We start from the raw sequence: 26467 nt of genomic DNA, 5'->3' as shown, positions 1-26467 counted from the left end.
ATTATCTGTGTTATAAGAATAAGTAAATTACAAAGGCAAGACATACCCTTCACAAAACCATGTTGTCTCTTATAGAATATCATATTACTATCCACCTAGCCCAGAATTCTGTCTTTCACCAATTTCTCCAATACCTTAACCATAATTTCTGAGATCCTGATTGGCCTATAATTTACTACTTCTATCTTGGAGCCTCCTTTATGCAGTAGGACTATTTTGTCCTCTTTCCACACCATTGGCACATTTCCAGTGGCATTTCCAGCGGCTTAAATTAAATAGCTTGTCAGAGGAGCTGATTTTACCTGGATGGTACGCCCCTGCAAAAGGCTCACTCAGTATTTCAACTATTTGGTCTAGTTCTGTTACCTCTTCACAATCAGCACTTTTAAAGTTACCCTTACATAGTTATTTCTCCATTTACTTGCCACATGGCAAAATAACTCTTTAGGATTTATTTTGGTCTCGTTAACTAGCTCTGTGTCAATAATTAGCTTTGGCCTATATTATCATACAGGTCGCCCTTGCTCTGTATCTACCTTCGATATTAATCTGCGTAACGTTTACATTTCGAGAACGAAATGCATGTGAAAAAAAAAAAAAAACTTGAATACGAAATATAGGTATTGTTTTCATTTAGTAAATAATAATCACTATTGACACGATAGCTGAATTTTCAACAAAAGAAGAAAAAAAAAATCTGATTTACAGTGTATATTTGTGATCGGGGTCATATCGTCATTTTGGTAGAAGGTTGCGCCATTATCAGTACTGTATTACGATTTGTTACTGTTTCGATTTACTTCAGCATGGACTTCTGATTGCCGATGTCTGAGAATTTCCGTCAGGATATGCCTCCTTCTGGGGGTTATGCTTCAATTAATTACCGGCGTATCCCGACTAAACGTCTTAATGGTAATTTGGGATCTTATAGGTGCCATATTATAGTTTGAAGAAACAAATGGGAAAGGTGGAAAAAAAAAAAATGGAACGTGCTTGCGAGAGCTGTTTATTGGTTTCTGGCATCCTTAATACAGGGATTATCATTTATCCTTTAATTGAATTAATCCTTACTTGAATTAATGCCAGATGTTAAGATTTGCTTGTGAAGCGAGTTTGTCTCCGTGTGTAGGAAGAAGGAGACTGGCATGATCCTCGACAGTGAAAATTGGTTGAGACCAGCCGCGTTACAATCATTACTTCTGCCAGGCTACAGATATGTGCATTTTTTTACAAAATGGACAGATGTACCAATTTATTATTATTTTGTTACTTTGTAAAAAAAAAAAAAAAAAAAAAAAAAATCAGTTATATGCACGTTATTGATTCAAATGGAAAATATATATTTCATTAAATGAACAAGTGATTTATCATTTATATCCTTTCAAAACTTAATACTGAAAATGACATTACTTTTGGGATGACCTAATATTTTCAATTTTATAGATGGATACTATGAGAGATCGACTCCAGTCATCTGTGATTTGATTTTTTGACCAGGATGGCTTATTTTTACCTCTAATATTAATCTATACTTTTGATAGCATTTATCCTGAATATATTCTGCCACTGTTCTAATGCATCTTGTTTTCAAATTAATGATTCCAGACATCTAGAATATCTTTATCTTCAGTTTTCGTGTCACTTTATCACCTCTGATTCCTTTTATAGAACTCTTTCCATTTCGGAGCTTTTTCAATAGCCTCCAGAACATTATGCCATCTTTCTGGTATTATCGTCTATATTCTTACCACTCTTTTCTTTAGCTGGTTTTAGATGCTTGGATTTCTTCATATTTCTTTGTATTCTATGAGCACATTATCTTGCTTACTTGCTAGGACTTTTGATATGCTTTCTTCTTTTCCATGACTACCTCTTTAACTTCCTGAGCCACCCTGGAGTTATGACTTTTCTATCCATGCTGACAACTTCATGACATACTTCCACTGGTTGAATCAGTTAATGTTTTTTTCGGAGTTTGCTACTGAGTCTCCAAGGTTTGATTTTTGTTTTCAGACTGAATAATATATATATATTTGAGTCTACAATTCATATCTAAAAGCTTCTCGATTATTTTTGAAAACATGCACTTTTCCTTATGATATTGAATTTTATCCTGCTCAAAACTAAATGGTGATCACTTCTTGTTTCAAATTCCCTTTGAAACATGAAATTTAAATTTAAATTTCATATTAAATTTTAGATATTCTAGATGTCTAGAATTTAGATTTGAAATTTAAATTTTGAATCAGCTGAAGGTATCATAACAGAAATAAGAAATATCCTAACAAGAAATAATGTAACAGTTATTTCTTGCCTTCTCTCCATTTGGATTTTTGGAATATCTTTATGCTGGAACATAGTAATAAATAGCCCATTCCCTAAACAGAAATCCACAGAAAACAGGAAGTGGTCACCATTTAGTTTTGAGCAGGATAAAATCCATTTACTGTTATTATTAGCTTTGCTCTTTTCCTCAATTTTCCTCCCAAAACATTTCTATATGCCTGGTATTCATTTCCTACTTCATTGTTTAATTGTTTAGATGTGCAATGAAGATCACGTTTTAATTTAATTTTTTTTTTGTCAGCTGCCTTCTGTAATGACTCAAAAAAATTCCTTCATTTATTCTTTACTAAAGAAATCCTTCAATCATCTATACTTGATAAACTTAGTTTATGTTACACTTGCTATTATTTTATATTGCATTGTTCTTATTTTATATAAATTTTTTGCCTGATATAGATTGTGTAATTTATAACTAAATGCAATTTTATGTTAATTTTAAAATATAAGATGAGAAAACATTTGAAAGCTCTATATTTCATAGAGTACACTTTTCCTTCTTATTGTTTAGAATTATTCATCAGAATTGTGTAATAATATACAGCATGGCAGACTGTTGCATAAATTGGAGAATATGGGTTTGGATTATGGAATATTAGCACGGATAAGAGGATGGCTGACTGACAGATATCAAAAAGTAGTATACAGGGGATGCGAGTCTGCAAGATTTAATTCTCGTAGCCTGCAAGCCTACTAAGATAGGCTTGCAGGACTCCTTGACCGGGCAGTTGACTTCTCTATTTGAGGCCTTTCTTTTAATGTAGAGAAGTCCTGCTCTTTAGCTCTTGTCCCCTCTGGTCATGACAAGAAGCTTAAGGTCGAGACTATAGAGTTTTCCCTGCACGGGAGGCTGTTGCATGCTTTGACCATCCTGGAAGAGTGGAGATACCTCGGTATTATGTTCACCCCAAAGGGAAGGTCTTCTGTCCCTTCTATCTTAGAAGCTGGGATTGCTTCTTTGAGGAAAGCTCCTCTCAAGCCTCAGCAAAGACTGTTTCTCCTTTCCTACTATCTCCTACCTTGCTTTTACCACAAGTTGGTGCTTGGTAGGACATATATCTCGGTACTGTCCCGAATGGACAGGGCTATCCATTCAGCCATGAGATCATGGCTCCAAATGCCACCTGACACTCCTACTGCATATTTCCATGCAAGGGTGAAGGATGGTGGGCTTGGGATTCCATCACTTAAATGGCTGATCCCATGCCTGTGGCTATCAAGAATCGCACAGGAAGAACTATCTTCTTCCCCCATCTGCAGAGAGGCTTTCTATAGTCCATTAATACAAGAAGACTTTAGGCAGGCTAAAGGCTGGTCCCATTATCAAGGTACTTTAATTGAGTCAGCACCCGTAGAACACAAGAGATGGGCATCTCTGTTGCACTGTTCTGTAGATGGTGTTCCTTTAAAAGAGTCATATGTGGTGCCTCCCCAGCATGATTGGGTAAGGGATGGCACCAGACTCCTCCCTGGGTTTGAGTATATTGACCTTATCACGACGAGGATCAGTACCCTGTCTACTCGAGCCCGCACAGCTCAATGGGGTAGTGACTACTCCAACTGTAGGGATGGCTGCCACTACAGTGAGACATTGTCTCATATAGCCCAGTGTCGCTTCCGCACACATGGGGTCCGCATGAGGAGGCATGATGCCATGGTCACCATTCTGAACAACTGCTTTAAGAACAAAGGTTGGGAGATTGCAGTGGAACCACATTATAGGACCTCCGCAGGTTTGCATAAGCCAGACTTAGTGATTAAAAGAGGTGGTAACGTTTGGGTAGTTGATGCCCAGGTGGTGGGAACAGGGCGCCCATTAGCCTGTAGCCATAATAATAAAGTAAATTATTATAAAAATAACCCAGATCTAGTTAGTATGATACGGGAGAAGCATGGGGCAACTCCGAGGTTTACCAGCGCCACCATCTCTTTACATGGCATATGGAGTGCAGATAGTTGTAAGGACTTAAAACAGCTTGGGCTTACGCAAAAGGATATAAAAGTTCTTTCCTTGAGGGCCCTACAGGGCACACTGGTGGCATGGCATTGCCACCAGAGAATGACTACTATGATAACTCGAACAGCCATAGGGTGAAACACTTGTAAAGGCTGAGGCCTATAGCTAGTCTGGACGTGATGTAAGGGTAGTACTGCCCATAAACAGGACAAAGATTAATATAAAAAAAAATATGTATATGTAAATAACTGGTGATGTGCCACAAGGATTAGCGTTTGGTCCACTGTTATTCACTCTGTACATTAATGATATTGGGAAGGATTTGATAAGCAACATACAGCTATTTGCTGATGATGGAAAGATATGAAGGGTAATCAGAAATGCTGTTCATATGCAGTATTTGTAGAATGATTTGAATAGGCTAAAATTGTGGGCATGGGTAAATTGATGTCAATGTCAGTAAATGTAAAGTCATTCACTTTGGCAGGATTAGATATCCGATGTCGTATTATGTTGGTGGGATTATGCTTGAAGAAACTGATGAGGCTAGGGATCTTGGAGTGTTAATAGATAGGAAGTTGAAGTTCAGGGGCCATGTAGCAGAGATTGCAAATATAACTCAAAAGATAATTGTAATGCTGAAACAAACATTCACATGTAAAGATATGGATTTAATTTTGCCTCTTTACAAAGCCTTGATAAGACTTCACTTGGACTATTGTGCACAGGTCTGGTCTCCTGGTTTCCATTGTGATTCTGATATATTGTAGAGAGTGAGTGTGTGTGTGTGTGTGAGAGAGAGAGTGCAAAGGAGAAGATTAAAAATGATATCAGAATTGTGGAACACTGATTATGAAGACAGATTGAAAATTTGTAGACTGCAGACACTAGGAAACAGGAGAAAGAGGGGTGATATGATTGAGACTTACAAACTTCTGAAAGGCTCATACAGAATTTCAACTGATGGAATTTTTCAATTTATGGAGGGTGGGGAAAGGACAAGAGGACATTTTTGGAAGCTGAGAATGAATGCTGCTAAGAAGAGGGTGAGGGCTAGATTTTTCTCTCATAGGGTGGTGCGTGATTGGAATGGATTGTCATTGGATGTTGTGAGTGCAAGCAAAGAATAAGTATAATAGCTGGTGTGTGTGTAGTATGTGGCCTCCCTGGAGATCTCTTAATAATAATTTTAATATTTAAACATGACTTTGTGACATATAAACATAGAATGATTAAACATAATTTTATTTTTTATTTTTTTTATAATAGTTTGTTTTTCTTGTAGGATATGCTGCAATTGGTGGATTTTTAGCTGTTACAGCTGTTGGGATTTATATTTCTCATATGCAAAGAAAACAAAATAGGTACGTTTTAGTCTGCAAGCCACTTCTACTGAGCACACAGTCCTCTTATATACAGTAGAATCCGCTTATTGTCATCGCGGATAATATTATCAATCAGCTATTGTTATGAAAATCAGTTGGTCCCAAACACACCATTTAAAATTAATTAAAAATAATCCAGCTATTATAATCAAAGTCCCAGTTATTGTTATCAAAATTCTCAAATATTTGCCTTTTCCATCTCAGAATTAAGAACTTTAAGCATTAATCAGGAGAAAATTTGAACAGAGAACATTTGTGATTGAAATCTGACTTTTGTATTAATCTTCTGTAAATTTTATATCTTCCAGTCAAATGCAAGTGAGTATCTTCTTATAATCTTGATCATTTTTTAATCTTCCGAAAATCTTAAATCTTTCAAGCAAATGCTTGTGGGTCGAATTGTGATTTTTCAAGTTTATTTTCATGCTCTTTTTTCAGTAAGTGAATTTGACTTTGTTTTTGATTTGAAAGTGCTCATTAAAACAGCCCTTAGCATTATGGTAGAAGCAAGTAAAAAATGTAAAGATTCATCTTTTCAAGAAAAGCAAAGAATTTTGGAGTGCTATGATTAGTTGGCCAAAATGAGTGTAGTGTGGCTGTACATTTAAATATTTCACAACCACTTGTGTAAGATCTTAAAATAACAGATCAAACATTGAAACTTCAGCTCTTACTAATGAGAACATGGATTGGAAGAGAGCCCAATCTGGTAAGGGTATGCAAGTTGAATCAGCATTGAAAATTTGGTTTAGTAATGTTTGTGAAAAGAATGCTTCAATTAATGGGCCTTTGATGTGTCAAAAAGCAGAAGAACTTGCAAAAACAACAGCAAAGGAAATTTCACCGCAGCTGATGGATGGTTTAACAGGTGTAAAAAGTGAGAGAATATTGTGTACAAGTGTATTCATGGTAAAGAAAATGGTGCTGATTTTTTTATCAGCTGATCTGTGGATTAAGACCAAGTGGCTAAAAATTATTGCTGAATATTTTCCTGAGGATATTTACAATAAAGATGAAACAGGACTCCATTTTCGTGCAACCCCTGAGCATACTTATTTGTTTAAAAATGAATGTACTAAAAGATTTAAATCTTCAAAAGAGTCACTACAATGGTGGCTACAATGGCAGTGTTGAAAATATATCAAGTTGCCTCCTATGAGAACCTTAAACTAGTAGAAGAAAGTGAACCTAATACAAGTGTAGAAGAACAAATTTTAGAAGTTCCTCCAACCAATGCCCAGATACAAGAAGCTCTATGAATGCTTCGTCATGGTGTGCAACATAGAGCAACAAACTTCTAAAGGCATTATGATTATGAGCAATATTATTCATGTACTACTATATTCAAACACATGACAGCCAACACTACATAAGTTTTTAAAATAAATTTTATGTTGTTGCTTAAAAAGTTGTTTATAACAATAAATTAGTGTTCATAACAATAAAATGAAATAAATTATGCAATTTTTTATATCCTTTGCTTAATGTTATCAGTCGGTTATTGTTATTGAATGTGATCACTTTGGGACAAGCAACTGTCCAAAAATGATCACATTAAGCAGTGTCTACTGTGTGTGTGTGTGTGTGTGTATTTATATATTTATTTGTATGTATGCAGATTGACTTGGTTTATGAACATGTTCAATAATTTTAATGACTTAAACCACCGAGATAATTAAGAATAAAAGTTTAATAAGGACACAACTAGTTTCATTGGTAAGCCAACTTCATCAGGTGTCAAAGTACAAAGGTATATACAAAAAAGACTGACAGAAACATTACACACTGACAACAACAGAGCTATCAAAAACCGTAGTTATGTTTAAATTGGAGTCTGCACTTCAGTTCTAGCTAAATTTATACACATGCATGTGATCTCGCGAGAACGCCAGCACTGAACAATGTGAATCTGGCAAATTGTAGCTAAGGTTGCTGCTATTCATGTGGGTAGAATCGAGGGCGATTTCTTTTGACTGATGAAGACTGCTTACACCACATAGACTGGAATCAAACTTCTAATATTCTCAAATGTTACAATGAACCTGAAAGACATATTCTGGAGTCAAAAGAAATCACCCTTGATTCTACCCATATGAATAGCAGCCTTAGCTACAATTTGCCAGATTCGCATAGCTCTGCTGTTCAGTGCTGGCATTCTCGCAAGATCACATGTATAAGTGTAGCTAGAACTGAATTACAGACTCCAATTTAAACTTAACTGCAGTTTTTGATAGTTCTGTTGTTAGTGTGTGTGATGTTTCTGTCGGTCTTTTTTGTATACACACCTTTTGTACTTTGACACCTGACAAAGTTGGCTTACCAACGAAACTAGATTTGTCCTTATTAAACTTTTATTCTTAATTATCTCGGTGATTTAAGTCATTAAAATTATTGAATATATATATATATATATATATATATATTATTATTATTATCATTTAATCCTGGTTTTAACCAAGATGTCATATTTCCATATACAGTAGTCAAAAGTTGTCACACCTTATTATTTAAATACTCTAGATTAGAGATTTCAGTAATAAGGTGTGATACATTTTGAGCATATGTATATGGAAATATGACTTCTGCATTCATTCAACCTTTCACTTCTAGATCTGGCTTCCACTGATGAGACCTCAATAGAGGTCGAAGCCAGTTTGGGTAATGGCTCTTCCCATAATGTATAGCATTATATATGTCTGGAAGGATGTGCATTGTATTGCATTATGGAATACTAAGGCAATTGATGTGAAGTCATTAGCATCTATATACAAGTATCCCAGTCATGAAGTTACTTCACATGCAAACTTTGTTTGCTTATGCTTGGACAATAGATGAAACCAAGAATATAATTTCTTGGCATCTTTAATTTATAATTAACCAAGTGAAAAAACTTTCAGCATCCAGTGCATTTGTGATGATCCCTTTATTGACAGGACAGGTCATGCAGGTGTGCTCCAAAGTACCTGAGGTGTTGCAGAACAGACAGATTTGATGCTCTAACATGGAATTTTTGGAGTTTTGTTGGGGTTAGTAAGATGTGCCACAACCTCCCCTGCATGTCTGTATCTGTCCTGGTACACTATGGAAGATCCCATCAAAAACTGGGAGGTGACTGTAGATATGCAGGTGAATTTGAGAATTCTGATATTTATGCAGGTGCAGAAGGTGATTCAGGATGTACTGAAGTAAGTGGTGATATACTTCCTTGAAATTAGCAGACAGAAGCAGAAGAGAGGTTTCATAGGACAAGATTTGAAAGGTGGTCTCTTGGGAATTTCTGATTGAAATTTGTATTCCTTGTGTACTGATGTTTGCCTGAAAAGGCATTTGTAATGGCTGTTTCAACTTGTTCATATTGCTCTGTTGTTTTGGTGGTTTTCAGCAGTAAAATTTGAAAGGTTTTCACTCCAGTTCTTGGGTTAAAAGGTCACCTATAGTTCTTATGCCAGCCCAGCTCTAAGTAGTGAAGAGGAAATGTTGGCCAGTTATGGGACTTTTAATGTTTCTCTTTGAGAACACAGCTCTGTGAGCACTGCTTCCTAGGATGATCCAGTTAGTGTATGATGAGGCTTTGTGCTTTTCCAGTGTTGTAAGGCATCATAGTAGATTGGAGACAGTTTGGGAGGTGACAGTGCATAAACCATTCAAAGGATTGTGGATAATGCAGATTTTCTGGTTATTTCTTTCAAAATATATTCAAGAGTGGTTGTATAGGCCTGGTTGGTCTGGAGTGTCATAATGAGAAAGATAATCCTGGAGGAGGTGACACACACGCACACACACAGTTCCTGACTTATGACAGGATTCCATTCTGACGATCCCATTGTAAGTCTAAAAGATCACACTATACAAACCGTAAGCTTGTGTTGTCAGTTAACATGCCTGAATGCTAAAATTTGTGGGTGGTCTCTTTTTTTGTATTTTAAATTAAGTTTGCTCTTTTTATATTGAAATAATAGTGTCCAAATTATAACATAAAATTATTGTGTAATGTACGTAGGCTGTTCAATAAGTAATAAGACTATATTTATACAGAAAACAGATTACCTTTAATCGTCATCATTTACATGGTCTTTTTCGAAGTAACTACCGTGAGACGCGATGCATTTGTCCCAACATTGCGTCCACTTCTTAAACACATGTGAAAGTCCATTTATTGAGAGTTCTTTCTAAACCGCCTCCGCAGCTTTTACACATGCTTTGTTGCTTTCGAAATGGCAGCCTCTTAGTGGTTTCTTGAGCTGAGGAAACAGCCAGAAATCGCACGGTGCGAGATCAGGACTGTATGGTGTGGTAGGATATCTGTGTTGTTCTTCTGCGAATTATGTAATGGACGTTTCTGCAAATGTCCATTACACAACCAGCAATATGTGGCCTTGCATTATCGTGGTGCAATAAGAAGCCATTCTTCAGCAATGGATGCTTCCTTTTGACGTGCTTGATGATAATCGCTGCTGTGTTGATCATTGTCTCTGTGATGGACGTTGAAGGTCTTCCCTCACTTTCAAGATCTTCCACGTTTTGCCTTCCTTCCTTAAAAGTTTTATGCCAGCGAAAAACACTTGCCCTCGACATTGCTTCATTGTGGAAAGCTTCATGTATCATGTTGAAAGTGTCTGATGCTGATTTTTGCAAACGCACACAAAATTTAATCGCATAATGCTGTTCCAAGGATGCTTCCATTTCGACAACTGGTCGCGGTTCGTAGGCGCGCCGAAACAAACTTGCGTTTAGTCACGTGACACTCTGGCACATCGGCCCGTATATGTCATCTATCAACCTCGTTTGTTAATACAGACAGCAACATTTCTTTATTCCACAGTAAAATTAGTCTTATTACTTATTGAACAGCCCATGTACTATAATAAATAATGAAATAGGAATGTTCCAGTGCTTCTGTGTAATTATATTGCAGTATAATCATGTGCTGGAAACACTTAAAAATAAGAGGAGAGATTCTTCAAATCAGCTTCTTTATTAAGTGGTTGATTCATTGGAATAGGCAGGGTAAACCAGATTCAATTGTGGAAAGTTTAGGCTCATTTTCAGGGAGTGAAATGATAGCAAGAGTGGGTTTCTTTAGAAATTTAGGAACATTACATCAATTCAGTCTGTATAAATTTCTGTGTTGCAAGAAATTGCAGCATTGTCTATGTTATTAAATCTCTCCATGTTGTAATCCATTTCCTCAAAAACAATCAAATTGCCTTATGCACAGAGACAAATGCCTCTGCTAATTTTTTCAATCTGAACATTTTTTGACTGCAACTTTTTCTTCTTGTCTGCTTTTTCCCCACTTCTAAATAGGAATCATACAAGGTGTGGCTCAAAAGTTTTGAGACTAATATTACCACAAGAGCTTTGCATGTGCCGTCTGTTGGCTGACACATGAAACATTTGTAGCATACCTTCAATAATGCTACCAAGTATCAGTAGCCTGTGTTTAGCAGTTGTTGAGTTAGAACACATTTTATGTGTAAAGGTTTTTATGTACTGTAACTTACACAGTGGAGCAGAGACCGAATCAGGTGCTTTGTGTCAATGGCAGAAGAAGATTAATCTTTTTGGAACAAAATTGTTACAGGTGACAAAACATGATGTTTCGTATATGATCCTGCAATGAAATGACAGTGCAATGTGGGTGGGAAAAAATTCATCAAAACCCATGAAGCTGCATTTTGATAAATCTTGAGTGAAAATGATGTTCATCTTTTTCGACATAGGATTATTCACCACGAGTTTGTCTCTAATGGTCAAAAGGTTGATGCAGAATTTTATCAAGACCTATTATCACCTATTAAAAAGAATGAATTTTTGGCAAGTAGAAAAGTCACCACCCTTCACTACCCACCTACTCACTAGACTTTGCTCCAGCCAATTTTCTTTGCCCTAAGTTGAAAATTTTGTTTAAAGGTTATCATTTTCAAATGCTAAATGAGGTTTAGCATGCAAATTGCCTGAACACTCAAAAAAAAGTGCATCAGTCTACTTTGAAGTTTAACCTAAAATTAGCATGGCATATTTATCAATTGTTGTTTTATATTAATTATCTCAAAACTTTAGAGTTACACCTTGTGTATGATTGTCAGCACAAAATAAGTATCCTAATTGCATTTTTTAAAACTATAATACAGTTGACTCTATATCAGACTTGTATGGACCACTGAAATAATTTGATAAATAGCTAGTTTGTTTCTTATATAGTTTGATATAATAAATGTTGAATTTCTTTTAGACGACCAGCATCATGATGTTGGTTTGGACTTTCTTATAGTTTGTTATAGTGAGGTACGTGCTGTAATGAGACTGTACTGACTTATCTAATAATAATAATAACTAATTTATACTACTATAGGAGGCTAGAAAGAGAAAAGTTTGAGGCACTCGTTGCTTTAGAACCTGTATTATTGGCAGAAAGAGATCGTGCGTGAGTATGAGTATTCATATACATTTTTTAAGCAATTTTTAACTTTGTCAGCCAGTAGATATTTATTATTTAGATATATAAATTATTATTATTATTATTTTGAATATATTGTCATTGGTTATCACTAAAAGGATTTCCAGTGATCCGAACAGCTTTCAGAGATAGAGAAATTAATTTGATGCATGTATTGTATTGTATTGTGAAGCACTACATTTCAAAAATTGTTGTTGTATGATGCTTTAAAAAAAATACTAATATACATTTTTTATTGGTTTTTGGAATATTTATCATGGATTAGTAATAATGCTAAAAGTTTAGAATTATTATTAATTATATGAAGAGCCAAAGGCTTCAATTCGGCTACATGAACTTATTTAAGTTCCTAATAATATGGGAACAATATGGAATGTAATATCCCTTAACTTAAATAAGTTTAGAATTATTACTAATCCAATGCAAAGTGCTAACTAATAGTAGCACCCAAACTAGCACATGATTATGATCCACAGAATTGTTACATCTGTTTATCTATCTGAATTATCCACTAAAGACAACATTTGATATAACACTCAAGTTACTAAGCTAGTTATGTAAGGAGGATTTATAAAACATTGCTGTTTTATGTTTTTTGAATCGCAGGGCAGTTGGAATTTGGACCCATAGCCTCTTGGCTAGAGACTGAATATGCTAGCCACTTGACCAACAAGTCTGGCTTTTGAAAAGGGAGCCAATTCTAAATTTTTTTTTTCCCACTGCACCAAAGTTTCCAGGAAAGAAGTTGAAATGATAATGAAGGAAGTGAATCTTCAGTCATCCTTGCTTCCCATTCTGCAATACTTTGTTATAAACAAGATGAGCTGGGTGAATGGTTCTGCCAGGATAGTATGTTAAAAGAACAATGATACCAGGGAAAGTGGAATGCCATTATGATGCAATGTTACTATTGCTTTTTTTTTTTTTCAAAGGAAGATATTTTAAAGTATTTAAACGAGATGCTATACTTGCCTCAAATTGGTGAGGATAACCATGTAGGTCCTGACTTGAAGGATAAATAGGCATGTACACTGCTTGGAAAGAAGTCAGCAGACACTCCCCCCCCCCCATGGTCAAGGTGCGTTGTGCCATGTAATGACTCACGTGTTTGTAGAAAGTATAAATTGGAGGAATACGATACTCCTAAGTCAGTGTGTAAAATTCGATGTAGCTTAAAAATACCAAAGCGCTTTACATCGAATTTTACAGAGGTCAAGTCCCATGAGAATGTTGTAAAAATAACTGTGTTTGTCTTTATATTTTGCTAAATATTAATGTAGTTAACCCTATGGGAAGTGACTGTATTTACTGTTTTAAAGTCAAAAACAAAGGCAATGCTTTGCCATTGGAACTTTGTATATAGCTATGTGTAAGAGCATAAGAAAGTTGTTTACAATTATAGGTATGAGAAAGTTGTTTGCGAGTTCTGCGCATAACACCTTTAAAGTTAGTATCTAAGAGTGCCAATAGGTTCAGACAAGTTTCTGCTGGCCAGCAAGATAAAAAAAAAAAAGGAGCGTGCTCAGAGGAGAACAAAGAGCGGCTTGAACTTAAAAGAAGATGAAACAGTCATGCCGAATTCTTCTGGGTTATGACCCTAGTGCAAGGTCCGGAGAACAGGAAAATAAAAAGGGGACTGAGCCGATCATAAGGGGCTTCCAGTTGTCAGCAGAGGAGAGGCAGTCGGAACCAGATCAGTGAGGGCAGAGAGGAGTGTCCAGGTCCGGTTGCCAACAGAGGAGAGCCTAGATCCAGTTGCCGAGAGAGCAAGGCGAAGCACTGTTACCGAAGAGAGCCAGTCAGCAGCAGTTACAGTCGTCGGCAGTTAGAGGCACAGTCATCAGTAATTAGTAGCAGAAGTGACAGCAGTTTGAAGCAGAGAAATTGACAGTTAGAACCAGAAATTCCCAAAGTAGGATCCAGAGGAGAATTTGCCCGTATGATGAAACCTCTTGCATGTGCTATTCGAGTACCGCAGATTGCAGCCCACAAGCCCGTCAATATCCTGACGTGATACTGCTGAAGCAAGACACTCCTGAAGGAAGCCTAAAACTCCAGATGAAAGGAATGCCAGGAAGACTTTAGTGTAAGACTCTTGACTGAATGTGTGACACAGCCTCTGTAAGTTCCATCCTTTTGTACATTTTCTCTTATAATCTAGGAGATATGTTATATATGGACTGTTAAGAATTAGTTTAATAGTAATAAGAAGTGTCCATAAGAGAGTCAATTGGCATGTTAGAAGTTGACATCAAATTTGTAAAAATAACTTAGCAGAGAGTTAGCTAACCTCTTTGCAAGTAAACTACAAGTTTAATAAGTTGAATTTGTAAGCAGAGAGTAAATAAGTTTTTGAGTTAAAGAGATTTAGTGTTGAAGTAAAAGGGTTCTAATTTTATGTTAAAGATTTTTTTCGATGGGTAGAGAAAGCAATCTCCCTGTTGTTTGATCCATGTATATTTCATATTAATATAAATAAATGTGTTTTAATTATTTGTTAAAAGAGTGTTGCCTGATCCTTTATCTTATAATGCACTGTTTCTAAAAACAATCGGACTTGTGAGCGGGAAACAACTAAAGCATTAAAAGCTCAGTTTTATTGCTTAAGAACCATGACTGTTTATGTAAACTTTGTTGAAGGACTTTACGCTAGTAAGAGAGAGAGAGATCTACCAGATGTTTTATTGAGTCTTATGCTGAATATTGATATATTGGATGGCGCATTCTAACAAATAAATTTTCCAGTGTTCATAGGCATACGACTAGTAAATACGGAAGGTGGATAAACATAATATGCAGTAGAGTAAGTGATGTTGGATTCTGAATGAAGAGAAATTAAAATTGTTAATACTCTCTTCAGAATCCAACATAATCCACCATATTAAAGGCTACATTTGTAGATATTTAATGTAAATCTCTTGTTATAAACTGTTATTCATATAATTACCTTTGAGGGTTTTTTTTATTTAATTATTTAATCTAAGATATGTATAAATAATGGAAAGAACTCTGTATAAAAAATAATGTTCAGATTGTTATTTATTCCTATATTAATAGTAGAAGAATTTGTGTTCATCTTATTTAATTGTATATTATTTGAATTGAAAAATATCCTTTTTATTTTATTTCTGTATGTAAAGGTAAAATGTTATGTAATGCTTATGTACTGCTCTAATTGTTGTCATGGAGACGGAGTTAAAAGTAGAAAGCGCAAGCGTGGTAGCACGTGAGTTATGGATGTGAGATGGAATTGATATAAGCTAGACAGTGAGAACAAGTTTTGGCGGGAAAAAGGAGTGAAGGTATATAAACGGAAAGCGAGAGTAAACAGGGAGAGTCGAGCAGTCAGCACTAGAACTGGGGAACTAGGGACAGTTGGTACACTCAGCACAGTAACGGCACTCAGAACAGTACAATAGAGAAGAGGAAATTATTTATTAGCAGCATGAAGTTAAGTAAAAGGCTGTAGTAATAGGAATTAAGTGCTGTAATTAGATTACGAAGGATCGAGATATAAATTGACTACTCAGAATATTGATATGGAATTCTGAAGTTAAAGTTGAATTCCAGAGCTTCCAAGGAAGATTAGTGGAAAGCTGATTCTATTGCAAAGTAGTATATGAGGAATAAGTGAATTTTCTAGTGCAAGTGTGTCTGCATTTGTGATGTGCTGAGATTAATGATTTTAATCTAAGTTATTTTAAAGAAAATTACTTTTGAAATGTGTAGCTCCAGTGTGATAGTTAACTAAAGTTTTAAGTGCACCTCAATGAATAATATGTGCAAGGATTTATTCCGGTAAGAACAGTTGTACTTTATAGCATTTTAGAGTGAAGTTATAAGAATTAACTCCTCCTGTTAAATCCTAACATTAACTGTGGTGTTTATGCTGAAATTAGCCGAAGCTAGAAGATTAATAGGCTCCCCCCCCCCCCCCCCTTAAGGCAATAACTACCTCTTGACTGAACTATGTGATTTCTGACTAAGGGATAGATAGAGAATACAATTGTTAAATTATTTACTGTGAATTTCAGTGATATTGAACTTTAGAACTATCTTGGTTTGTTAGGGAGAAATTAGATTTCAAAGTTTCAATGTTTGATGCCTAGAGTTGAGTGAATGTTATGAGTTGTCGAACAGAGTTAATTTTGTAATATCTCGTATCCAAAGTATGCTTATGTTTATATTATATAACCCTGCATTAAATGTTTTGTTTTATTAATTTCAATTTAGTAGTGCAAAGAGTGTGTACATTGGGATATGCAAGCTTTGAAAGCTGCGATATGGATTGATGAATTACATTACACCCTCTACCAAGCAGATGGATTGATGGGTGTGGCAGATGGCTGGTGAAATCTCTTACCGGATTGTGTAACCCCAACTCTGAAATTCAGAAGTAGTGGTGTGTGATGGTATGAACTTGTTTCTCCTGGTTTGCCCTGTCCTCTGTCTGTGGTGCCAAAAAAATTTAACTCAGAGGTATTTGAATATTCCTGACCATGCAGTGCTTTGTGGCATTTCTACAGCACTGACCATTGTCTCTTTCAGAAAGACAATGCACTCTGTCATAGGACTGCTGCACTGCATGGTGTGTGAACATGAATGCCACCATGCTTAACTGGCCTCCATGGATCTCTAATCTTACCCTATTGAACATCCATGAGTTAAACTGGAGCATTGGGTGAGGTCAAGGGACATCTGTTCCACAACAGTCCAGGACCTCATTACTATTGTACACTTGTGGAAAGGAGGTCGTACATCTTATTAAGGTGGGTGCCATGGCTGTTTATTCCTCACACTATGGTGTCCATTGACTTCTTTCCAGATAATTAAGAAGTGTATCAATGCAGAAGGAATTTACGTGAAATTATAAGGCAGGCAACTATCATAGCTACCAGCTTGGAGTAGTGCAATGAATGAAAGAATTTGAAGGAAGAGAGGTCAGTAGTGTATGGGAGGTACTTAAAAAAAATTGTTGACAGCAATGGCAATTGTATACCTCGAGCAAACAAGATAAAGTGATTAGGAGTTAAATGGATGACTAGTAAAATTAAACAGGAATCGCAGATGAAAGAGATTGTGGAAGGTGTATAAAGAGAGAGAGAGGGGGGGGAAACAGTTGCGTGAGAAATATAAGGCTCAGGATAGGAGGGTGGCTAGTGTAGTAAGGAGAGAAAAATTAGAATATGAGAAGAGACTAGTGCTGCAATCCAAGAAGAATCCTGGGGAATTTTTTCACTATGTGGCCAGTAGGAGGAAAACTGATTGTGGACAGATTACATTGCTAGATGGAAATGGGACTCAGGTAATCAAGACAGATAGCATGGTTCAGCTAGTTAATGATCAGTTTATTAGTGTTTCATCCTTGTAAAGCAGGCTTTTTCCGTAGAGGGATAAAGGAGGGGTGAAGTGTTAGAAGTGAATGAAACGGATGTATTCCGAACACTAAGTATACTGTATCTGTAAGGCAGGAGACCAGGTGGGATTTCACATGTTTTAAGGGAATTGTGCTGTGGAACTGATCATGCCATTAACTTGGCTGTTTAATGAAAGCCTTGCAATGGGGCAAGTTCCTGGAGAGTGGAAGGAGGGTAATATAATGCCATTGCATAAGGGTTGTTGGTAGAATGGAGGTATCAGACTATGGGACAATTTATATTTCTTTTGTGGTTAAGATTTTGGAAAAATTTATAAAAACTTATATATTGAATTGGGCTGATGAGGGTAAATTAGCTAGCATGGATTTGTTAACAAGCACTCATTTTAGTAATCTGGTTGCATTTTACAATAGAGTAACAGGAGCAGTAGATGAGGGTAAGGCATGCACTCATTTTTTGGGATTTTGCAAAGACATTTGACAGTATGCCACATGACAAGTTGTTTTTTAAATTATAACGTAGGTTTGAATACCAGGTTAGCTGATTGGTTACTGACATTCTGATAGATATCAGAGTTGTTTATGTGGAAGAAGTATCAGAGAGTAGTACAAGTTGAGTTCCACAGAGTTCATTACTTGGAACATTACTGTTCAGTCTTTGTCAATGATATTGTCACTAAACTGCAGGGAGATGTTCAGTTGTTTGCAGATCATATGAAGCTTGGGAGAATTTATTAGTAATAGTGGTGATGTTTTGGCTCTGCAAGAGGCAAAACATCATGCAAATAAATGTAAAGTTTTGAAATTTGAGATTTATAGATGGGATGCTTTGTACTCACTTAGTGAAGTTGCACTTAAAGATGTGGAGGAAGAAAGGGATCTTGGGGTGATTATAGATTGAAGTTTGGAGGTTATGTTGCAGAGGTTGTGAAGACAACTCAGAGAATTGCTGCAGTAATTTCGAAGCCATTGACCACTACAGATAAAAGGGTGGTAATCCCATTGTATAATGCTTTGATCAGACTACATCTCTATTTCTATGCTCAGTTATGGTCACTGGGATTTGAAAGAGATGAAATAACCTTGGAGGGGATGCAGAGACATAATGAAAATGATATCAGGACTATACAGTGTTAATTATGAGGATAGACTGAAAGCATGCAAACTACAGTTTGGTGGATAGAAACTGATGGGATGATATATTGCGACATATAACCTGTGGAAAGGTTATTTTTCAATTGATACTGGGGAGATTTTTCATACAGTAGAATGAGTGGGAGGAACAACATAGGGCCATCCTAGGAAGTAGTAAAAGGATAAGAAGTATTTTTGCATAGATAGTGATAAGGGTGCATGAAGTGCATTACCTATGAGGGATGGTAAAACTGCAGACAGTGGATAAGTTTAACCACCTTACCGGCCATTATGGATCAAATATGCATCCTCATACGCTTCCTATTGTTATGTCATTGATTTTTCTTATAAACTATGCTTCTATTATTTCCTTTTATGCCAACTAAGAGTGAGATCTCTAATCTATCTCTCTCTCTCTCTGGGATCGTTTCCTTTTCGAACTCTGACAAAATCTGTTTGTTTAAGCTGTGCCAGTCAGAGTTCTAGGACGGACAGAAGAATTCTTGCCTCAGAGAAACATCCCAGAGTTCTAAAGCTACCTAATCTTGTTAAAAGTTTAAAGCGTCTGTAGAAATCTTAGCTTGCAGTCATGGCCTTATTACTCTAAAATTCCCTTATCTTCCCCTTATGCATAGGTTCAAACTTTTATGAGTGGTAAAATTAGTCTCATTCTCAGGCTTACATAGCAAAATGTGTTTATTAAGAATCTAATGAATTTACAAATAGGTTCAAACATATCAAAAGCATATCACATTATCATTACTAAATCAATTGACAAACAATGAAAGAACACTCTAATTACTGAATTACTGAACACAGCTCATATCCATAGGTTAAATAAATAAATACACACAGCACAAAGTACAAGTTCACAATTCCTAACTTCAATTTTCAACTTGGGCCCCTCCACATTAATTAGGTCTCGCACAAAATCTTAAATCTTCAGACTACCAGTCCAATGGAACTAACAAATCACTAAACACATTAATCACTGAAAAGTTCTCTAAGTAATTGTCCATCTTCCTATCCAACAAAATTCTCGTTCACTCTTTTCCTCCAATACTAATTGATAATTGAACAAGAAATTTCTGTACGTTACCACTGCCACTTCAGGTTACTGGTGTCCCTTTCATCCATCCTTTGTCCTTAGATAGCTTTCTGCTTCAGCGAGTCACGTCCACGTGGAGGTCACATTGCTTGTCACGTATAGACATTTTTTTGCATTCTGCTGGGCAAATGCTTGTCTTGCTGGTCACTGTCGTTAGCCTGGCCGTTTTTCAGAGGGATCCTTCCGCTGTCTCATCCCGGTAAAAACCTTTACTGATGGCCCGAATTGGTGGACGCCGTCATCTCGCATACAGCTCATCTGATACTAGTCAGTCAGCAATGGGGAAAGGCCTGCCATCGGTCATTGTAGAGCTTCCTTCCACTGGGCAACATCGTAGCTCCGAACGAGAACGGGAACAGAAAAAACGGGCTGAAACCCACGCGAACCTGCATTTATTCTCCTTCTTCACGCCCTCTTTTGGTTACAGAAATTTCTCATGAAGCCTTCCTATTCACCCTCATGTTATCACATTACAATTCTTCTCCTTGAAGAGCGCTCTTTTCATAGAACGCGAGTTCTATTCACTTTCCACGAATATTTTCACCTCAGGCATTACGCTATCGTAGGTAACTTGCACGTGACCTATGTTAGCATTTTGACATACATTTTGCATAAAGTATATTTTAATCACTAATGCTTTTAAACAACAAAATTTTTATTTAGACAGACAAAATTCTCCTCCTCATTACTTCCTTTAAGGTAATTTAAATATGTTCTCATTTTACATTTTGCTTTCTTCACTAATAGTACAAGTATTTCTTGGTCAGTATTGTATTCTTGTTAAATGTTTAATGAATGATCCTTTTGATGAAAAGGTTCTCATTCAAGATCTAACAGTATCCATCATATATTTTGATGTAATATCAATGGTATTACAATTTTAATATGCACTTCGCATCCATGATAACTTGACGTCTATAGACGTCTTGGCCGGTAGCGTGGTTAAGGAGTGGCATGATACACTGTGTTGTTTAGCATTGCTCTCCCATGATGAGTTTTATGACTCCATGGAGATTAGGAAAATAATAACTCAAGTGGCAGTATTTTCTTATACTAAACATGTGCCTGTTCAGACTGATGCAGTCCTGAAATAGGTGTTAATAATTGACAACTTTGGAGAATCCATGTAGTTGGACTCTGCCTTTCTTCCAATAGCTGAACTAGGTTGAAAATTTTTTAGTAAACCAGAACATTGTGGTTTATGTGATTTTCTAATGTAATTGCACTTTTATAATTTAGACTAGATTATTCTGTTTATTCCAGAAATGTGTTGGATCTAACAAAAAAAAAAAAAAAAAAGGAATTTCTGGAATAAATTTGTGGCTTGCATCTAACTGACGCTTGGTTCTGATTGATGTAAAAAACTGATGAAAGTTTTTTTTGTATTTAAATGAAGGCTTCAACATATTAACGGTGTAAAATATATGTCTTTTCTTAACTTTATCTTATTCTGGCTTGCTTATCTGCAATCTTACTTAAACTTTTTCTGCTGTTAGATAGACCTCGTGTAATAGGTCTATCTAATGTAACAGTCCCTGAGCAATCGTACAGTGTCATTTAAGAAATTTATTTATTCGTAATGAACTGCGCCACTTAATTGATCTTTTTATGTTTGAAAGTCAGGGCGAGAAGATGACAAAATTAATTTAACACTTCTATACAAATTCTTTATATGCAAGTCATGGCTCGTAACTATATTCTGTTCCCTCAGGCTCGTTAATATTTTTGGGATAGCATTGGATTGGCTAAGGAATGAGAACCAGGTAGTTACAAAACAAAAACATATTTATTATCAAATTAAAAGATGTGATACAGAGCACATAAAAGTTAATTAAAGATTAACTTAATCAAAAGCACTTTAGCACTTAAATTTTCTTGCTATCTGAGCAACAGAAACTATAGCTTTCACTAGCAGAAAATAACTTAATCACTTAAAAGATTAACTTAATCAAAAGCACTTTAACACACAAATTTACTTGCTATCTGAGCAATGGAAACTATAGTGCTTTCACTATCAGAAAAATCCTGGTTTGCCTTGATATAAAAGTGTCTTCTATGACACAACTTGACTTACAAGTATACATAAGTATTCCAGGAGGGATTACATTCAACTTTCTTCCAATATATTCAAAACTTAATGACACTAATTCAGACACTATCACAATCAACCTGTGAATTAGACATACTTAACAATACATAATTTTCCGTTATTTCACATTCACTTTTCCCGCTAGTTAACAAGTAACCTCTCTCAATCCTTTACGATTTCGAGTTACATACACATAACATACTACAACAAATTAATGGCTTACTTGCTAACAATCTCGAGAGGAAAGTCCGACATACATTCCGTTATACACATTGGAACTGGAACGTCCTTTGTCCGGTCGATCCTCAAGAACTTTTCTTCTTCGGGCGCCACTGGGGTTCTGCCGTAGCTATTGGGAGCCTAGAGCGAGCTGGCAGCGGTGAACATCGGGTGGCGACGGCGGGAAAACAAACCTCCTGGATTTCGGGAAGGAATCCCGTAAAACAGTAGGTGAAGAGCCAAGGACCAAAAAGCCCTGAACCACATGCTGTATTGCCTTTTATTTCATTTTCAGTCCTTTGCTCATACATAGGAGTATTCTAGGATTAGCCAGAAGCAATGAAAGAACTGATGTCATCACTGGCTGCTTGACCGTATGATTTCGGTGGTATTCGGTGCTAATCCGGCTTAATTCTTATTAAGCTCTTAACAACAAGTCTAAAGTGCAAGTGCATTCTAACAGCAAATTATTCTTTTACATTTTTATATCCTACTAAGTACATTTTTTCTTAAGAAATTCAGACAAAAACAATTGTAAAATCTTTAGCAAAAATTCCCTAAAAAATTAATTTCTCACGAGATTTTACAACGAGATGTCTGTTTTAAAAATATCAAGAAATGAATTACAATTTGCATTGTAATTCATTTTGCAAAGCACACTCCCTTTTGAGCATGAATAATGCTATGCATTATGGGAAAGGCCTTCTGCATTACTTCAACCTTCAGTATCTCATCAGTGGGAGCCAGACACAGAAGAGATACTGAGATTGAAGTAATGCAGACAGCATTATTAATTATAATTAATATGCTTTTGCTTAAGGGATAATAAGGAAATTGATGTACAGTCATTAACCACTATATACAAGTAGCCTAGTGTGAAGATAATTTGCATGCAAATTTTGTTGGCTTAGACTTGGATAATGGATTAAACCAAGATTCTTGGCATCTTTAATTTATAGTATAACCAAGGGGGAAAAACTTTCATCTAACTCTCATCTAGAGCAATTTAACAATAAGATGATACACCTTTTCATTACTTGTATATATATATATATATATATATATATATATATATATATATAGAAAATATATGACTTCCACATTACTTTTACCTTTTATATGATTTGTTTGAACGCAACATCACTGCAGACATCCCCAAGGGCTCCCTACTATCACTTCTCTTTGCTATCTATGCAGCCGATATCCCATGCACTGTTGTCACTATGGTGTCCCTATATGCAGATGATACTGCAATAATGGTCCTCCTTGCAATCTAGATTGGCAACTGGCTAACTGCAGTTCAGTACTAGAACACTTGCAAATGCTGCTATCCACCCTAACCCATTAATCTGCCAAGCAGTAGACTACAATAAACATGATCCTGAAAAACACAAATATCCCAAAACCATACTGAATAAGTAAGTATTTTAAAACCCACTGCCAGCCTATAATGGGCAAGTCAAAGATGCAATATTCCTAGCCTGTTACAGTATATACTAACTAGCAATAGACTAAAACAGGACAAACATCCCAGAAACCATAATACGTTTAGTTTAATCCTTTATCCAAGTGTGTGCAAACAAAGTTTGCACCTGAAAGTATCTTCAGAACTGGAGTAAAGTGGTACAACACCGGGCAACTCCTTGAAAAGGTGGAGCAAGCTACCAACACTCCTATCTCAGTATCTCCCATAATGCAAAACACATCTCCTTGCGGATATGTATAATGTTATGCATTAAGGGAAGGGCCACTACCCAGACTAGTTTCGAGCTTTATTGAGGTCTCTTCAGTGGGAGCCAGGCTCAAGTGGAGATACCAAGCAGAAGCATTAGCAAGGTCATCTCCTCCTATAGGAGCTGCCAAACAGTGTGCCACCTTTTTATTAAATTACTCTGGATTTAGAGAAAGATGTTGAAAGTTTATATTTCACTTGGTCAGACTATAATAAATTTAGTTTAATCCTTTATCCAAGTGTGTGCAAACAAAGTTTGCACCTGAAAGTATCTTCAGGACTGGGGTAAACTGGTACAACACCGGGCAACTCCTTGCAAAGGTGGAGCAAGCTGCCAGCACTCCTATCTCGGTATCTCCCATAATGCAAAACACATCTCCTTGTGGATAATGCATAACATTATACATATCCGCAAGGAGATGTGTTTTGCATTATGGGAGATACCGAGATAGGAGTGTTGGCAGCTTGCTCCACCTTTACAAGGAGTTACCCGGTGTTGTACTACTTTACCCCAGTCCTGAAGATACTTTCAGGCGCAAACTTTGTTTGCACACACTTGGATAAAGGATTAAACGAAATTTATTATAGTCTGACCAAGTGAAAAATAAACTTTCAACATCCCAGAAACCATTCCAAACAAGTAGTTTTTAAGGGAAAAGAAAAAACTCATTGTTAGTCAATAGCCTATAATGGGTGAGCTAAGTGTTCAATAATATTATTGGAATTTCATTGCAAATCTGACAAAGAGATAAAGAAGCCTTTCCAAACCTCTTCTCTTCTGATTAGAACAGAAAAGGTTTGGAATTGGAAGTTTATGACAGAAATATAGTTTAAAGAAAAGTACATGCTCTTTAAAGTTAAAGTTGGAAAAGAGTGTTATGGAAGAAACAAACAGTTCTAAGATTACCAAATAGATTTATTTTATAGGAAACTAAGTTGGAGTGTAGATAAAAGTGAATAAGAAGAATTATATGGTTTTCTTCGAAGGCAACAGACAGTTTCATTTGATACATTCGTAGCAAACTTATTGTTAAATGTTGTGAACTCGAAAGCAATGAACTCTTTGTAATCAAGGAAAAGGAAGGAGTTTCCAAAAATAAAAACAGGTAACTAAAATTATCTTTACATTTCCAAAGAAATAGAAAAAGGAACTGATATATTAAAGAAGACATGAGAGAAGAAATATTACCCTACCCAAGAAAAGTTGTATGCAAATTATTTATTTTTATTTTATTTTTTTTGTTTTCAAACTAAAATAGGGTTAATTTTATTTCAGTGGCCACTGTTGAGAGAGAGGAAGAAACTATGCTTGATAAATACGAAGTTAACAGCTTTTGTTTGTATTCTCATCAAATCCTGTTATCATGAAAATAATATGATACTTCATATGACATTAATAATTAAAAGATAGCATTTAGCTAAATAAAATGTTAAAAACATATGACTTTAGGAGATAATAGTTTCTGATATTTTAATAGTACTTATAATCCAACATATTTCTCTGTATAGTAAAAACAATGTCAGGAAACGGAGTGACATTCAGAGATGTTTGCATTCCAGCTTATTTATCGCATCTGCAGCATGAGTCCAATAATTATGGCTGATATTAATTTCATTTAGGCAGATTATTTATTAAGATTAAACTGTAACTTAATAGATGACTGCTCTCTCACTGACTCCCCTTAGTAGCTTCCCATAGATGCTGCATTGTCTTTTCTATTCAATTCAGTGGAGGATGTTTCCCCAACTGAACTGGCTACAATTCTCCACTTTCTTTTAATCATGTACGAACTTGGGAAGCTGCTGGTCAACACTCATATACATATGAGCATCAAACTTGTTGAACCAACTTCTCATCCTCCTTTATTCTGTATACTACTATTCTTTGGGACTATTTTCTGCAATGATTTACAACTCTCATCCCTTTAAGAAATAAATCCCTTTCTCTCTAGCCACTTGCCCACATACAGGGCTGTTGTCATAGGTTTTGGGGCATCTCGTGTGGGCTAACATACGTTGAAAATAATAATAATAAAATGTTACATTTCATAACACCAAGAGATTTTTGCTAGCTAGAATTTGCAGAAAATTCACTTCATGTTAGATAGTAAACATGGAATTTATCTAATAATACTAATGAGGGAGTAAAAGTATTTTTTTGCTCTTCCCCTCACTCAATATCAGGCAGATAAAGCCAGTACATCACTGTATTTGAGATTCAAGGCATCATTTTGTTTTAACTGGCCTGCCTCATGTACTGAGATAACTGATTTTAACTATAGTAAAATTAGTAGGCACACTGGGAATAGTTACCAATTTAATACTAATTTTTCTCTTTCTAGGTTTTTGAACCAGCTTCGAAAGAATAGAGAGGAAGAAGCACGTCTAATGGCAAATGTACCAGGATGGGTTGTGGGCACTTATTATGGCGAACCAGTTTATAAAACAGTATCACCAGATAAACTTACTGACCCAGTTGCAGATGAATATTATGCACACACATCTAACTATGACTTGTATAAATATTCATATTTCAAATTCTTAGCTCCTTAATTTATTTAGTGCTTTAGAGAGTTTAAATAGTTAAATGTAGCAGTCTACAGTGTAGAATGTAACATTTGATATATTGAGCTTAATTATAAATAAAGTTAATTTAAATAACA

At 35.8% G+C, this 26467-nt stretch overlaps 1 protein-coding gene across 1 annotated transcript; it reads left to right on the top strand.

Annotated features, from left to right (window-relative positions):
• Positions 1–744: 744 nt before the first annotated feature.
• ND-B16.6 (NADH dehydrogenase (ubiquinone) B16.6 subunit) lies at positions 745–26467 on the top strand. The gene is made up of 4 exons (XM_090416002.1): positions 745–912; positions 5586–5664; positions 12041–12112; positions 26147–26467. The coding sequence occupies exons 1-4, from the start codon at positions 825–827 to the stop codon at positions 26355–26357; spliced, it is 450 nt and encodes a 149-aa protein (XP_090272128.1). The 5' UTR covers positions 745–824; the 3' UTR covers positions 26358–26467.

This window comes from Typopeltis vanoorti, chromosome 3 (genome assembly GCF_054136105.1).
Source record: "Typopeltis vanoorti isolate ZY-2024b chromosome 3, IOZ_Tvanoo_1.0, whole genome shotgun sequence".
Lineage (NCBI taxonomy): Eukaryota > Metazoa > Arthropoda > Arachnida > Uropygi > Thelyphonidae > Typopeltis > Typopeltis vanoorti.
Note: the sequence above shows the minus strand (reverse complement) of the source record. Positions and strands in the feature narration are given on the sequence as shown.